Source organism: Eriocheir sinensis, chromosome 44 (assembly GCF_024679095.1).
Source record: "Eriocheir sinensis breed Jianghai 21 chromosome 44, ASM2467909v1, whole genome shotgun sequence".
Taxonomy (NCBI): domain Eukaryota; kingdom Metazoa; phylum Arthropoda; class Malacostraca; order Decapoda; family Varunidae; genus Eriocheir; species Eriocheir sinensis.
Window position 1 is genome coordinate 12,562,380 of NC_066552.1, and position 16,962 is coordinate 12,579,341.

Below are 16,962 nucleotides of genomic sequence, written 5' to 3' on the forward strand. Positions count from 1 at the left end.
TAAGCCCCGAATTGTTTGAGAATATGCGCCCGCCAGGGAGAGCAATTACTGAATCAGGGAGCCTCTAGTGGGAAGCGGAAGCACCGAGAGGAAGCATCTTTTCCTTCCCGAGTTAGTGGACTAAACTTTGGACTGAGGCGCAGAAAAAGGGAAGCGACAGAACATAAGACGGGCCAGCCGATTTACTGCTCTTTATATACTGGATGAAAATAGGGAGAAATAAAGAAGGAAAAGCGCTGAGTTGGAGCAACAGAAGTTAGATTAAAAAAGCAGGTTCAAGAAAAGCGATTATTCATTCCTCCGGTAAGAGATGAGGAGGGCAAAATATGCAATGTCTGCGAAGGAATGGAGAAGTTGAGAAGGAAGGAGGAGGAGGGATGGATGGTGATAGAAAAGGAAGGGTTACGAAATACGTGGGGAGAGAGGATAGGCAGGAGAAGGGAATATAGAAATGAGATACAACAGATTAGGAAAATGGTAGAGATAACTTACACTTGTGATAATGGCATATATAATGAAGATAACATGCAGTGGTAGTAGCAGGGGTATAAAGTAGTAGTAGTAGTAGTAGTAGTAGTAGTAGTGGTAGCGGTGGTAGTAGTAGTAGTAGTGGAAGTAGTAGTATTAAAACATTAGCATCATCATTCTTCTCGCTCTCACTCTTCTTATTAATTCAAATATTTTTATATATAATAACGATAATGACGCAACTTTCCACCCGCTGCATAATGTCCACTTACTCATTTTTAGCCGTCCTCCGCATTTGTGTTCATTAAATCACTAACACTGTAAATCATTGTAATTACCGTGCATATCATTAACTTACTGTCATCGTTAATCAAACATTCATGACGCACGCCACTTCATATTTTTTTATTTCATTTACTTATTGTTTCCCGGTTTTACTTGCTACTGTTTTTGTTTGCTAGTATTATTGTTTGCTACTATTTTTTTCCAATATTTTTGTTTGCTGATATTTTCTCGTTAATCTTTTCTTCCTAATATTATCTTCTAATTTTTGTTACATCCTATTATTTTTTTTATTCTGTAGACAATCTAGACTCTGAAGTGCTTCGAAGCGGGGGATAGGAAGAGTGAGGGAGGAAGAGTGAGGGAGGAAGAGAGAGAGAGAGAGAGAGAGAGAGAGAGAGAGAGAGAGAGAGAGAGAGAGAGAGAGAGAGAGAGAATTTACATAAAAATCCAAACCACACAGACCCTATGGTCCAGACTAGGTGGTCTACCCACCTTAATGGTTCTACATTAGTCCGATGGCTCCAAAACTTTGCATTTTTACTTTAGTAAATATTATGTTGAAAAAAAGTGTCTGTCGACCTTGTTTTTAAGAGTGACGATGCCATACACGAAGTTTGAAAATTTCGATAATTTTCACACAAATTGACGAAAATCACCCTTAAGAGTGACGATGCCATACACTAAGTTTGAAAATTTCGATAATTTTCACACAAATTGACGAAAATCACCCTTAAGAGTGACGATGCCATACACTAAGTTTGAAAATTTCGATAATTTTCACACAAATTGACGAAAATCACCCTTAAGAGTGACGATGCCATACACGAAGTTTGAAAATTTCGATAATTTTCACACAAATTGACGAAAATCACCCTTAAGAGTGACGATGCCATGCACTAAGTTTGAAAATTTCGATAATTTTCACCCAAATTGACGAAAATCACCCTTAAGAGTGACGATGCCATACACTAAGTTTGAAAATTTCGATAATTTTCACACAAATTAACGAAAAACGCCCTTAAACACAGCAGAACGGTGCAGAACAGAGCACAGTGAACACTAGGTGGACCACGTAAAACGGATGAACGCAAGAAGAACAACAACACGGGTACAAACGCAAGAACACGGGTGCGAAGCGAGTGTGAGAGGAATAGAATGAGGAGAAGAAGAGAGGAGAAGGAGAAAAAGATAATGACGAGACTGACAAGAAGGAAGGGTAGCAAAATGAGGAAAAAGAGAAGTAAGAGAAGGAAGAGAGAGAAGAGGAAGAAGAAACAAGAAAAGTGGGCTAGCTAGGGAAGGGGAAAGAAGACGAATATGGTGAGTGTAGGCGGAGGAGCAAGTGTAGAGGAAAGAGAAGAAGGAGGAGGAGGAGGAGAAGTTGGCATCACCCATCAACACCTTTCATGCTCTTTTCCAGTATTTACAACCTTCTTTACTGCCGTCGTAAAGAGTTCATCTCATCAGCTCTCCTTCTTTCCCCTCCTTCTCTTTTTTGTCTTTTCCTCTCTTTTCATTTATTTTTCTCCTTTGTTCTTCTTTCTTTTCTCTCACCTCTCTCTTCTCTTGTACGTTCCTGTCCTTTTATTTATTTTTATTTCCTTTGTTTTCTTTCCTTTCTTTTTCTTTCCTGAATTTTCCTCTCCTTTCCTTCTTCTTTTCCTTTCTTTTGCTTCCATTTCCTCTCTTTCTTTGCTGCCATCTTCAGTTCTCCATTCTTTGTTTCTCTTATATGTTTTTTTTTTCTCCTCTCTACACCTTCCTCTCCTCTCCTTTCCTCTCTTTTTTCGTTTCTTTTACTTTTCTTTCTTCTTTTCTTTGATGTTTTCTCTCCTCTTCATCCATTTCTATTTCATACTTTTGTTTGACTTTGCGTTCTTATGTTTTCCTTCCTCTCTCCCTTCTTTCCATTCTTCTATGTTTTCCTTTCTTCTTCTGTCCTTTCTCTTTCTTTCCTTTCTTATTCTCTATATTTTTTTTCCTTTCCTTTGTATCTATTTCTTTCCTATGTTTTATTTTGCTCTAATTTACTTTTCTTTCCTCTTCTCTCCTCTCTTTCCTTTCCTTTCCTTTCCTTTCTTTTTCATTCCTTTCTAATACTTTCGGCTTTTATTTCCTTTGCTATCTCTCCTCTCCTCTTCTTTTCTCGCCGCTCCTTTTTTCTCTTTTTATCTGTGTCGCAGACGCCGATCAACAGATTGTCCATTTTCTTGTTGTCGTTCTCTTCAAGTTGTTTTCCTGGCTCACCCATGCATTGTAGACATGACATTGTATAATAACATTTGTTAGCCCTGATGAACCCTACAGCATGGCATTAAATTTTTTTTTTTTTTTTTTTTAACGTCTTGGCCGGTGGCGCCTTCACAGTAGGACCTGATGGTCGGCCCCAGTCTGTTGTGGTGCAGCCAAGTGTTTATAGTGGCGCCATCTTTACTTTTCAGCATTTTCCATTTTATACTCCTAGTTGCATAATATAAATTGTTGGGGGGTGTTGGAGGGTCATGCGACGCCGATCTAGCACAGTTTTCGTGCTCTTAACACTTGTTCTTTCTTTGCTTCAGTCTTCCTTTCTTGTTCTTTCTATTCCTTTTTTTTTCTCTTATTTATATTTGATCTACGCTTTTATTTCTCTCCGGCTTTCCTCTTCTCTCAAAGTTAATCAAGAAACCTTTCCAACTCTTTCCTTTTCTCTTTCCTCCACTACCCTCTCTCTCCTACTCTTCTCCCTCCTCCTTTCTTTTTTAATCTCTCTCTCTCTCTCTCTCTCTCTCTCTCTCTCTCTCTCTCTCTCTCTCTCTCTCTCTCTCTCTCTCTCTCTCTCTCTCTCTCTCTCTCTCTCTCTCTCTCTCTCTCTCTCTCTCTCTCTCACACACACACACCGCTTCATCTCTAACACCTATTTCTTTCCCTCCTTCCTTTCTTCCCTTCCTCTCATCCCTTACTATTTCTTCTTTTCATTCTTTATTTCCTCTCCTTTCCTCTTCTTTCTCCTCTGCTTTCTCTTCACCTTCTTTTGTCTCCTCTTATATGTACTGTTTTTCTCTCCTCATCTGATATTTTCTCCTTTCTTTCTTTCTTTAAGTCTTTTTCTCTCCCTTCCCCACCTGTCATCTCTTCTCAACTCTCTTCTCCTCTCCTCTGCTTTCCCCTCTCCTCTCCCTTCTCCTTTAATCTCCTCTTCTTCTTCTTTCACCCTCCTTGCAGTTTCCCCCTTCCATTTTTCATCTCCTCTCCTCACCTTTCTTCTCCTCTCTCCTTCTCTCCTTTTCTTTCTCCTCCCTCTCCTTTTCCTCCTCCTTGTCCTCTCTTTTTGTTTTTTTATCTCTCTTCTTTCTCTCTTCTCTTCGCTTCTCTCCCTTTTCCCCCCACACTCTTCCCTGTCTTTCCAAATTTCATCTCTCGTCTCCTCACCCCTTTTCTTCTCTTTTCTTCTCTTCTCATCTCTCCTCTTTTATCCTCTCCTCTTCTTTTTCTTTATTCATTACGTTTGCCTGTTTTTACGTGTTTAATCTCTCCTCACCTCTTTTCTCCTTACCTCTCTTCTCCTCTCCTTTTTTTCTCCTCTCCTCTTCTCTCCTCTTCCTCCTCTTCTTCCGTCTCCCCTCCCTGTTCTCTCCTTCCCAGTTTATTGATCCAGGCCTCGACAAGGACCTCAAATTATAGCTTTTTATCAGCTTCCCAAACTTACTGGAATCTTAATAACCAGCTCCTTAAATCTTCCCTAACTACCTGTTCACACACACACACACACACACACACACACACACACACACACACACACACACACACACACACAAACAAACAAACACTCTTCCCTCCACGCACACAGTCACAAACATCCATCCCATCCTAGCACACACACACACACACACACACACACACACACACACACACACACACACACACACACACACGTCCGAAGCTGCAAGCACCACACACGAGATTATCACAGGAAAGCAGAATGTGAGAAAAAAATTCAATCTTCGCAATTATTTCTCCCTCCTCTTTATCCTCCTCCTCCTCCTCCTCCTCCTCCTCCTCCTTCCTTCTTTTTCCCGTCATCATCATCACCATCACAACACCATTTCTCGCGTTAAAGAGACTGGGAGGGGAGAAGGAATTGGGGGGAGGGGAGGAGGAAGTGGGAGAGGGGATGGGATAGAAAGGTAGGAGCGGGGAGGGGAAGGGTGAAGGGGGAATGGGAGAGGCAGGTAGGAGAGAAGAGATGAAGGTGGGAGAGGGAAGGGGGTTGGGAAGGGGGTACAGGGGTGCGGATGGGGTGAGGGGAGGGGAGGAGAGAGTAAGGTGAGAGAGGGGAGTGTGTGAGTGGAGGGGAGAGGGAGATGAGCGGTGAACGAACTCGCCAGAAAGGAAACACGTAATATTACACCAGAAGGAAAATGATTCAAGTTGTCTGTCCTTTGCCACAGACACTCAAGCCCTTTGACCTTTTGTTTATTACGTTTCACCTATAGCGTCGGTAGACTTTCTTGGTGTTTATAGTGGCGCCATCTTGCTTTGCTCATGCAGCCCCCTTCGCCCCTGTCTAGAGAGTTATCTAAAGTCCGGGTTGATAGATGGTCTTGAAGATAGCATGTGGGGAGTCTTAGTCCACTCGGCGGCTAAAAATTGTCAGCTTGTAGGGCCGAACAGGACTTAAACTCGGGTCCTCCAGTACACGGCACCCGCGGCCCACTCAGCCACCGCCTCTTCATTCAGTAATGGCTTTTTGTGTTATAATCCCACACGACTGGTGACGGTAAGGAAAATGCTCAAGAAATATTAAACCTTGTTCCAGCGTCTCTCCCAAGAAGTTTTATACCCCGCAGTGGCTTGGGTTATAATCTCAGACGACTGGTGATGGCAGTAAAGAATAATGAAGAAATATTAAACCCGGTTCCGTCTGTCCAAGGATAGTGCTCATTTATCGGTAATTCTCCGTCAGTTGGGCCGTGTTGATCATGAAAAGCACGTTTGTTTGCGAGTATTTTTAATCCCTGTGGGCAAGAATATGTTATGAATGTGGTTTTTTTTAATTTTTATACAGGGAAGGAGGCAGCTCAAGGGCGTAAACGAAGAGAAAAAAATAATGTTTATTTCTCGGTAATTATCCTCAGTTAACTGGGCCGTGTTGATGATGAAAAGTATGTCTGTTTGAGTGTGTTTCCTCCATCGGGCGAAAATTTTAAGATTTGTGTTTTAACGGGGAAGAAGGCAGCTCAAGGGCAAAAGCGAAAAGAAGAAACAACATAAAAATTATAATGCTAATTTGTAGGCATTTCTCTGTTAATTGGGCCGTGTTGATGATGAAAATCAGGTGCTTGAGTCTCTTTCCTCCGTCGGAAGAAAATGTTAGTTCCTCATGCAAGGAAGAAGAGAGCTCAAGGCCACAGACGAAAAGAGGAAAGAACAACAACAACAAAAGGATAATGCCATTTCTCGGTAATTATTCTCAGTCAATTGGGCCGTGTTGATGATGAAGAGCATGTATGTTTGTGGGTCTGGAAAATATGTTGATTGTTTTATTTTTAATACGAGGAGAGAGGCACCTCAAGAGCAAACGCGAGAAGAAGAAACAACGAAAGTTCCGCTGGGGCTTCTCCTGCAAACAGTATGTGCTAAAAGGCCACAGTAGTTAGGAAGTGTCTTGATACTCCTTTCTTGAAATATGACGTAACATTACCTGGCTAATATAAGGTGCTTTTATTTTGTTATTTTACAGCAATGGAAGTAGTTCAAAGGCAATACACACATGAAACAAAGAAAGCCCGTTAAGAACTGGCCCAACAAAAAGTAGTTTGTGCGAGATGTCAGAAAAGTTACTGAAACAGGTTGATGGGCTATCCGAAACGGGAAGTTAAAGAATATAAGAACTGTTTCGTGCAAGACATTTCCAGCTTTATGATGGATTTCAAAATTTCTTATTAGATTTAAGTGTCTGGAAATGTCTTGTTTGATAAGTGCGACCACATGTAGTAGTAGTAGTAGTAGCAGTAGTAGTAGTAGTAGTAGTAGTAGTAGTAGTAGTAGTAGTCACACTGGATAACTGATTCACAAGAACATTTACACTGCAAGTACTCATTTTCTCTTACTGGAGTTTACATTTTTTTGGTATGGTTTTAATTGTCTGGAAATAACATGCGTAAAAACAAAATCACAAGGAAAAGGAAGATGCATCAACTGATCAACATGCACATACAACTAGCACTAAAGTTACTCACGTTGTTGTTGTTTTCTCTTTCTGAGGTTGGCCGTTAGCGGGAAGTGTGACGTGACAGGCGTTGGCCGGGCGGTGGGAGACTGATGCGACGTGAGGCAGCGACGAGGGGAGGCAGGTGAAAACGTATGGGCGTTAGACTGCCAAGAACAACACTCTAATTACTTGTCCTGCATTATGTCCTTGATTTAGTGTCTTATTGTTCCACGGGCCTTGCTCTAAGGACAACACTCTGGTTACGGTGTCCTTGATCCGTGTCTTATTGTTCCACGGGCGTTAATCTGCAAAGGACAATACTCAGATTACTATGTCCTTGATCTAAGTCCTAATGCTCCACGGACGTTACTCTAAGGACAACACTCTGGTCACTGTCTCTTTGATTATGTCCAAGTGTTCCACGGATTTTACGCAAAGGACATCAACCTGAGTATCGTGTCTTTGGTAAGGTGTCCTATCGTTCAACGGACGTTACTCTATGAACAACACCCTGGTTACTGTGCCCGTGCGTTCGTGTCCTTTTGTCCTTCCTTTCGCTTCCCCGCGGAGGTGAGAGCGTAACAGGTGACGAAAAAAGAGAGAAAAAGAAATATAAACAGTCGAGTCTTGATTCCTTTTTCCCCGTTTGTCATTTTTTTCCTCCACAGAGTAAATGATTTTTTTTTTATGAAGTTTTTTCCCTCTCCGCTTCTCTATTTCTTGTTTTTATTTTGTTGCTCTCTCTCTCTCTCTCTCTCTCTCTCTCTCTCTCTCTCTCTCTCTCTCTCTCTCTCTCTCTCTCTCTCTCTCTGTCGGGTCGTTTTTGAGTCTAAAAGTCATTGGTGGCTTAAGTCTAACTAATTCCGAATATAGTTTTTCTTCGCCATTGTCACATTATTTCCTGAGCCATCCATGCACGAACACTCGCGACCGTGGAGTGACTGACCGACTGACAAAGTAACCTCGTCAGCCTCACGCCGGACAAACACGAGCGGGAGTTTTGGGGTTACAATACTTTATACGTCTTCCCGACAAGCTCGACGTCTACCATGCATGTTCCTGAGTCTACCATACACCTACACGCCACCGTAGACTGACTGACCGACTGACTGATTCCCTAATCTTGTCAGCCACCCAACGGGCAAACATGAGCAGTGGTTTTAAGGCCGCGGCGCCAAACTCCCCAAGTTAGCACACCAGACAGCTACATTGCATTCATTTCCTTATCTGCCATTCACGGACACTCGACACCGTAGACTGATAGACTGGTTGATTCCCTAACCTCGCCAGACACCAGCGAGAAGGAGTTTTAGGGTCGTGGCTCTTTACACGTCCTCCTAACACGCCATAACACTACCATGCAAATATTTCCTGAGTCTACCATGCACTGACACTCGCCATAGTGGACTGACTGACTCCCTAACCTTGCCAGCCACTCAACGTACAAGCATGAGCAGGAGTTTTAAGACTGCTGCGCCTCAGATGCCCAACTCACACGCCAGACGCTGCAAACGAATCGCGTGACAACACTCCACCGAGACGCTACTTCCGAGCGGGGTCTCTGACTTGTCGAGGGGGGAGCACGCGCGGCCTCTCACCTTGGCGGTCAGAGAGAGACTGGTTCCGCTGCGGCCTTCCTGTGCCAGTGCCAGTCGCCGGGGCCAGCCAGACAGCATCCCCGACACTCAGCGTCCTGGCTTTGTCCTCTCAACACAGAATCTTCATCCTCTCGCCCCTCGTTTCTTTTTTTTAATGGTTTGGGTGGTGGTGGTTGGGTGTAGGGGGTAGTGATAGTGGTGGTTGTGGATGTTTTGAGGCAGAGAGGAAACACACACACACATATAAACACACACACACACACACACACACACACACACACGCACGCACAGATACACAAACAAACACACACGCACACAGAAAAAAAAGTTTCAACACTGGAAATATGAATATCTTAATATTAATATCAGGGCCATCAAAAATGAAGATGATTGTTTTTTTTTTATTGGGGGGGGTCACAAATTACTTAATACTTTCCATTCGTTAGCTCATTTTTAAGGAAGAAACGGAAAAGATATGGAGAACAATATATGGGAAGAAAAATTATTTGAGAGCTGTGATGAAGGAGAAGGAGACTGTTGATTAGGAAAAAGTGGTCAATGGAGAGAGAGAGAGAGAGAGAGAGAGAGAGAGAGAGAGAGAGAGAGAGATTAAAAAGGAAAGGAGGAGGGAGAAGAGTAGGAGAGAGAGGGTAGTGGAGGAAAGAGAAAAGGAGAGAGTTGGAAAGATTTCTTGATTAAGAGAGAGAGAGAGAGAGAGAGAGAGAGAGAGAGAGAGAGAGAGAGAGAGAGAGAGAGAGAGAGAGAGAGAGAGAGAGAGAGAGAGAGAGAGAGTGTTTTCAGTTTCCAAAAGAAAGTTTGATGGAAAGGCGTGGGAGGGTCTGAAAGAGTAAATCATTTAACGTTCTGAGGAAGAGGAAATATTCAGTATCGGGAGCAGAAAGACAGCGGGGAAATGTTTCGCGTTGGAAAAAGCCAGGGCTGGAAATATTCATGGTCATTTTCTTAATAATTTTGGTGACAAGACTTTCGTTGTTTTGGGGGCATTTCAAGGGGTAGTTTTATGACCCTGGTGGTAGTTTGCCCCCTCTTCTGTACTATCATCTTGAATAAACACTCATTGAAATCCGATGACTCTTCTTTACTTAAAATAGCTGATGTGAGGTTCTGTCCGGCGAGGTTCTGTCCGGTGAGGTTCTGTCCGGCGAGGTTCTGTCCGGCGAGGTTCTGTCCGGCGAGATTCTGTCCGGCGAGGTTCTGTCCGGCGAGATTCTGTCCGGCGAGATTCTGTCCGGCGAGGTTCTGTCCGGCGAGGTTCTGTCCGGCGAGGTTCTGTCCGGCGAGGTTCTGTCCGGCGAGGTTCTGTCCGGCGAGGTTCTGTCCGGCGAGGTTCTGTCCGGTGAGGTTCTGTCCGGCGAGGTTCTGTCCGGTGAGGTTTTATCCGGCGAGGTTCTGTCCGGCGAGGTTCTGTCCGGTGAGGTTCTGTCCGGCGAGGTTCTGTCCGGTGAGGTTCTGTCCGGCGAGGTTCTGTCCGGCGAGGTTCTGTCCGGTGAGGTTCTGTCCGGCGAGGTTCTGTCCGGTGAGGTTCTGTCCGGTGAGGTTCTGTCCGGTGAGGTTCTGTCCGGCGAGGTTCTGTCCGGTGAGGTTCTGTCCGGTGAGGTTCTGTCCGGTGAGGTTCTGTCCGGTGAGATTCTGTCCGGCGAGGTTCTATCCAGCGAGGTTCTGTCCGGTGAGGTTCTGTCCGGTGAGATTCTGTCCGGCGAGGTTTTATCCGGCGAGGTTCTGTCCGGTGAGGTTCTGTCCGGTGAGATTCTGTCCGGCGAGGTTCTATCCAGTGAATTTTGTCCTTCACTCCCAATCTCGACCGCCCGGAAAAACAGAAAAAGAGGTCAATGGTTAAGTCAGTGCTGCCTCGCTTGAGTTTTTTAATATCCGATCATCTCTCCCTGCAACACACACACACACACACACACACACACACACACAAACACACACACACGCACTACTAACCCCACTGCAGGATTTATTTGCAACTTTTCTGCTGCAAGAATTCATTTTCTGGCATCGACTGTTTTCATTATTCTCGCCGTTTCAAACACTCCATATTGTTTTTATTCCACACAGTTTTATTTATAACTTTGTCCCTTTGCAAAACTTTACTTTTTTTACGATAACGGTTTCACAGTAAGATAAATTTCACGAATAAGGTATTTCCTAACACTGAGAACGGTATTCTTAGACGATTCCCTCTCTCACATCGGCTATTTTACAAAGGCCGAAAAGAAGAGTAATCGGATTTCAATGAGTGTTTATTCAAGTTCATAGTACGGAAGAGCGGTCAAACAACCACCAGGGTCATAAAACTACCCCTTGTAATGCCCCCAAACCCTAAAAAAGCTTTGTCAAATGCGTGTTGAGACGCCGAAATATTTAAGAATATGACCATGAATATTTCCAGCCCTGGCTTTTTCTAACGCGAAACATTTTCCCGCTGTCTGTCTATTCCCGATGCTGAATTTTTCCACTTCCTCAGAACGTTAAGTGATTCACTTTTTCAGACCCTCCCACGCCTTTCCATCAAACTTTCTTTTGGAAACTGAAAACTCTCTCTCTCTCTCTCTCTCTCTCTCTCTCTCTCTCTCTCTCTCTCTCTCTCTCTCTCTCTCTCTCTCTCTCTCTCTCTCTCTCTCTCTCTCTCTCTCTCTCTCTCTCTCTTAACCTTCATAAATTCTACCATTTCTCCTCCTCATCATCTGCTTCATTCTCTTACTCATTTTTTTATTTCCTAACTCCATTCATTTCAACATCTTTCTTCCATTACTCTGCTCATTCCTAAAACAGATTAACTGGACAGTGCGACTAATATTAGCACCGACGCTTGGTGCAACTTTTTTTTAGTGTATGAAGCACACTTCACCTTTAACTTTTTATTGTTTCACCCACTCCTTCACTTTCACTCGCTCACATACTCATCTCACATTTATGAAAACAATACCACGAGAGTCATTCAGTCATTCAACTCTAAATTCAACAACGACGAGAGAGAGAGAGAGAGAGAGAGAGAGAGAGAGAGAGAGAGAGAGAGAGAGAGAGAGAGAGAGAGAGAGAGAGAGAGAGAGAGAGAGAGAGAGAGAGAGAGAGAGAGAGAGAGAGAGAGAGAGATAGATAGAGAGAGAGAGAGAGAGAGAGAGAGAGAGAGAGAGAGAGAGAGAGAGAGAGAGAGAGAGAGAGAGAGAGAGAGAGAGAGAGAGAGAGAGAGAGAGAGAGAGAGAGAGAGAGAGAGAGAGAGAGAGAGAGAGAGAGAGAGAGAGAGAGAGAGAGAGAGAGAGAGAGAGAGAGAGAGAGAGAGAGAGAGAGAGAGAGAGAGAGAGAGAGAGAGGATTACATAGAAAATCAGACCACACAGACCCCATGGTCCAGACTAGGTGGTCTGTCCTTAAACCTAAGTGAATCTACACTAATCAGATGGCTCCAAAACGTTGCTTTTCTACTCTAGTTAATATTAAGTTCAAGGAAGTGACGGTCGAGCTTGTTTTTAAAGGAGTCAATCGTGTTACACTGGACCACTGATGGTGGGAGCTTATTCCATTCTCGCACTACAACGTTGGTGAAGAAAAATTTGGTGCAGTCTGAATTTACTTGTCTACATTTGAGTTTTATGCCATTGTTCCTCGTTCGCAAAGTGTCATCTACCATAAACAATGTTGATCTGTCTACATTCGTGAAACCATTAAGTATTTTAAAACATTCGATCAGTTTTCCTCGGAGGCGACGTTTCTCAAGAGAGAACATGTTAAGGGTGGAAAGTCTTTCTTCGTAGGATTTGTTGCGCAAGGAAGGGATCATTTTTGTTGCCCGACGCTGAACACCTAATTTAATAATGTCCTTTGCATGGTAAGGAGACCAAAACTGTACCGCATATTCCAAGTGGTGTCTGACTAAACTATTGTAGAGCGGAAGTATTACATCTTTATTCTTGAATAAAAAGTTTATTTTAATGAAGCCCAACATTGTGTTCGCTTTATTTGCTTCATCGATGCATTGCTGTGAGAATTTTAGGTTTGACGCGATTTTGACCCCCAAGTCCTTGACGCATTGAACGCTTTTGAGTTTAACCCCGCGCATTTCGTAATCGAACTTCTTATTTCTCGTTCCAACTTGAAGGACCTGGCACTTGTCTACGTTAAAGGGCATCTCCCATCTATCCGACCAAGCTGAAATTTTGTGCAAATCCTCTTGGAGGCTTTTCCTGTCTTCGTCAGTGAGAACCGAGTTACCAATCTTTGCGTCGTCTGCAAATTTACTAATGCGATTATTGAGTCCAACATCCACGTCGTTGATGTAAATAATGAAGAGCACTGGGCCAAGAACCGAGCCCTGAGGGACGCCACTAGTGACCGGCGCCCACTCTGAGTTAAATCCGTCAATCACCACTCTTTGTTGTCTGTTGCTCAACCAATTCGCGATCCATTGGTTTACTTGACCGTCAGTACCTATTTGCTTTAATTTGTAAAGTAATTTATGATGTGGGACTTTATCAAACGCTTTCTGGAAATCAAGATAGACTACTTCCAGTGATTTGATTACGCAATAAATTTATCAAACAACAACAACAACAACACCCCACCCCCCCAGAGGCGAGGCCCAAGCTATCTACCCGAAAAAGAAATCGCCCCGCCCGAGAAGCTTGTCTTGGTCGTGGCCAACAAAGGCACACAAAGGAGCACAAGGAGGCCCCGGGGCGCGCTTGTCCCTGATTACATTACCTGCTGCGAGGGGAAGGGAAACCGTCTTGATGAGGGGAGGTAATGATGCTTGAACGACTTAAGTATTCTTTGTATCCCGTTGTTTTTTTGTTGCTGTTTCTTCTTTATATATCGTTTCCTTAAATTAATCAGTTGTTGTTATAATCTTGGTTTCGTTTCCGGTTATTTAAAGGTATTTTGTATTCACGCGCGTGCGCATGCGCAAACACACACATATCCACACATCCACACACACACACACATATATATATATATATATATATATATATATATATATTATATATGAGAAAGACTACGCACAATAAAAAAAAAATGAGGAGAACGACGCCAAAAAAGATAGGGTGGAGGAAGATGAAGAGAATGAGAGAGAAGATTAGATAGAGGAAAAGGAAGAGGATCGGAAAGATTAAATTAAAGACGAAAGAGGAAAAAAGGAAGAAGAGAAACAGGAAGAGAAAGAGGAGGAGGAAACATGATAACATGGAGAAACATGGAGACTTGGAAATGCAGGTAACAGAAAATATGTTGGCTTATCACATGTTTGCCCGCTTTAGGAATTTAACTGTTCGACATTCGCTTGGCGCCCGCAGAGCAGATGAAAGCGCTTCGGTATTCAGTTCACTCCTGACGCGGCAGAATACCCGTAGATTCGATTGTTAAAGGAGTTGATGGCATTCGCACTTACTATTTTTGAGGGAAGATTGTTCCAGAGTGACAAATGACTCGGTTTAAGCTAGAAGAAACTCCTGACAATGTCTGTACATCAGCTGGGCTGAACTGGCAGACCGTTATTTCTAGTTCTTAAATTATTTTGTAGTTCAAATAACTGGCGGCGATCAATGTTACTGAATTTCTTCAGGTATTTAAAGAACTGAACCTTATATAATAACATTAGACTATGATCGAGTACATCCTTAATAACTATACATGCTATTCTTTTATCGAAAAAATAAATATTCACTTCATTCAGAGAGAGAGAAGGAAATTTATTTGGGAATTTCATCAGAAGTCATTAAGATAAAAAAATACTCCTTTGGTACCAGTACCCGGTACCGGTACCAAATTACACGGTACCTGTTTTTTCGGTTACCAGTACTACCGGTACTCAAATTAACTGTACTTGCCCATCCCTGAGGTGTCAAGTGCAAGAAGATTGCAACAACCGTATGTTGTGTCCCCATAAGTTATTTAGTTATTCCTTTTTTACCGTCTCATGTATCTTATATTTTCCTCTTTTCTTGCGTTTTTGATATTTCCCTTTTTTCTTTTTGACGCCGTCCATTCATGCTTACTCTTTTCGTCTCAGTTTATTTATTTTTAATTGCTTTTGCTATCCTTTTTTTACTGTGTTTATATTTTTTTATTTTCTTTTTTCTCAATCTCAGTGTGTTTAATTTTCACCTGTTTCAACCGTTTGCCATCTCCGTCCTTCTCTTTCTGCATTTTTATCCTGTAGTTATGTTGTAATTTTACATATTCGTTGATGCTGATGAAAACATACCATTTGCCACCTCCCACACAGGAAGATGAAGGATATAAGAGAGAAGAAAGATGAAAATATTGGGGAGTCAGAGGAAAAGAGGGGAGGGGGAAGAGGAGGAGGAGGAGGAGGAGGAGAAACGATATTGGTATTTAGATGGAGTTTGTGTAGCCTATCTGTCCTTGTCCCTGGGTCCGGTGAGAACTGTGTGTGTGTGTGTGTGTGTGTGTGTGTGGCCCACCTTCCGTCCGCCCGTCCGTTTCTCTGTCCTAATATTCTTCCTTTTATAGTTACTTAAATTTTCTTTTTTCCCTTTATTCTCGTTTTAATGCCACAATACTGTAGTTTACTCTTCCCTTCCTTCACCGCGGCAAAAGCAAGCGTTGGCGGCGCTACACAAAACCTGCCACATCAACCGCCAGCCCCGGGTGCGCCTTAGGTAATAGGCTCGCCGGGGAGGCATCGTGTAACCTGACAAGGATCCGCCACGCTGAAGTATTGTTGTTTATTTCAGTGTGTTTTCTCCTCCCTGCCAGGACGATGACGCGGCGCCTCTCCACACAAGAGCAGGACGGAGGAGGTGGGGTGGTGTGAGAAATGCTGGAGACGAGGGTGAGTGCTCTTTCGTTATGTTCTTCGCCGCTTAAGGTTTGGTTATTGTGATTTCTTCTTTTTCCCGTGTCCCGTTCGTACTGCATCCCATCATTTTAACAGGTTATGGTCATGGTCTCTTCCTGCAACTTATTATGATAGCTTCTTTGCATCAGTACCCTATGTTTTATTGATGCACCCTATCTTTCAACACTTAATGATCGTCTTCTTTTCCTGCTGCTTATTGAGGTTTCTTTTTTTTTTCGTATTCGGTTGTTGTTGTTGTTGGGTCTGTCGACGAGGACTAGTGTGTCTCTGACGTATTCGGTGCAGTTTTTGTCCGTATTGTATTCTACCTCTCAACCGAGAGAGAGAGAGAGAGAGAGAGAGAGAGAGAGAGACTCACTGCTCCTAAAACGAGTTAGAGGAGTGGTCGAGTGATAGGTCAATTTCGGGAGGAGAGGTGTCCTGATACCCTCCTCTTGAAAGAGTTCAAGTCGTAGGCAGGAGGAAATACAGATTAAGGAAGATTGTTCCAGAGTTTACCAGCGTGAGGGACGAAAGAGTGAAGATGCTGGTTAACTCTTGCGTAAGGGATTTGGACAGTAAAGGGATGAGCTTGAGTAGAAAGTCGTGTGTGGCGAGGCAAGGCCTTCTAAAAGGGGCGAGGCCGCGGAAGGGGGGGAGGCATGCAGTTAGCAAGTTCGGAAGAGCAGTCAGCATGAAAATATCGATAGAAGATAGAAAGAGAGGCAACATGGCGGCGAAATTTAAGAGGTAGAAGACTTTTAGTAAGAGGAGGAGAGCTGATGAGACAATGAACCTTAGACTCCACTCTGTCCAAGAGAGCTGTTTGAGTGGAGCCCCCCACACGTGAGATGCTGCTACCTGACCCAGCATTTTTGACCTGGGGATGACCTCGGATTAACACCTACTCGCCAGAAGAGGATCACCTTCCCGCCTCATCCCTCTACCACACCGCACTCCACCTCACCCGTCAAGCATCATCACAACTTTCCCTCCGTCAGTGCAAATTACGTACCCCCACACCTCTTTCATATTGTAATTTTTTTTATAGTTACACTTTGTTATCATATCATTTACATTTTCAACCGATTATTATTATTACACACATTGCAATGATAGCGTTCAAAGGGGAAGATATTGATTTTCTCTGTATTGGTTTCCGTTAGTCATCGGTCTGTTTTCAGTGAGGTCACATAACTTTAGAATATAACTATAAACTCTAACCGTCGTTCGTTTTAATTGTGCCGAAGAGAAACAAAACGACAACTCTCCAGGCTGCCAGATTTAAAAACATCAGCAAAGTGTTGAGACAGGTTAAAAAAAATGATGTATTGAAAAGGATACAAAAGGGTAAATTATTTAGACATCAAATTGTTTTATATGTAATTGACAGTGTGTTGCCTGCATCGGCATAGACATCTGGGGCCTTTGCGAGTTAATTAATGGATTAATGGAAATAATTGTGCTCTATATCCCGTGAACATTCGCATTATCTTCATGAATAGAAAATATATGAGCCCGAAGTTATATCATCCGGAATGAAATAAGTGAAATGAATTGTTGAGTTAAATTGACTGCGCGCGTAAATTTCCATAA

General features: G+C 43.1%; 1 protein-coding gene and 1 pseudogene across 1 annotated transcript; both read right to left on the reverse strand.

The window, feature by feature from the left end:
• LOC126980519 (lachesin-like) overlaps window positions 1–8,814 on the reverse strand; it is a 49,331-nt pseudogene extending 40,517 nt beyond the window's left edge.
• Window positions 8,815–9,647: 833 nt separating this feature from the next.
• Window positions 9,648–14,396, reverse strand: LOC126980637 (proteoglycan 4-like). Its single transcript, XM_050830739.1, has 2 exons — window positions 14,389–14,396; window positions 9,648–10,299 (listed from the first exon to the last, which is right to left on the reverse strand). The coding sequence occupies exons 1-2, from the start codon at window positions 14,394–14,396 to the stop codon at window positions 9,648–9,650; spliced, it is 660 nt and encodes a 219-aa protein (XP_050686696.1).
• Between the last annotated feature and the right edge of the window lie 2,566 nt (window positions 14,397–16,962).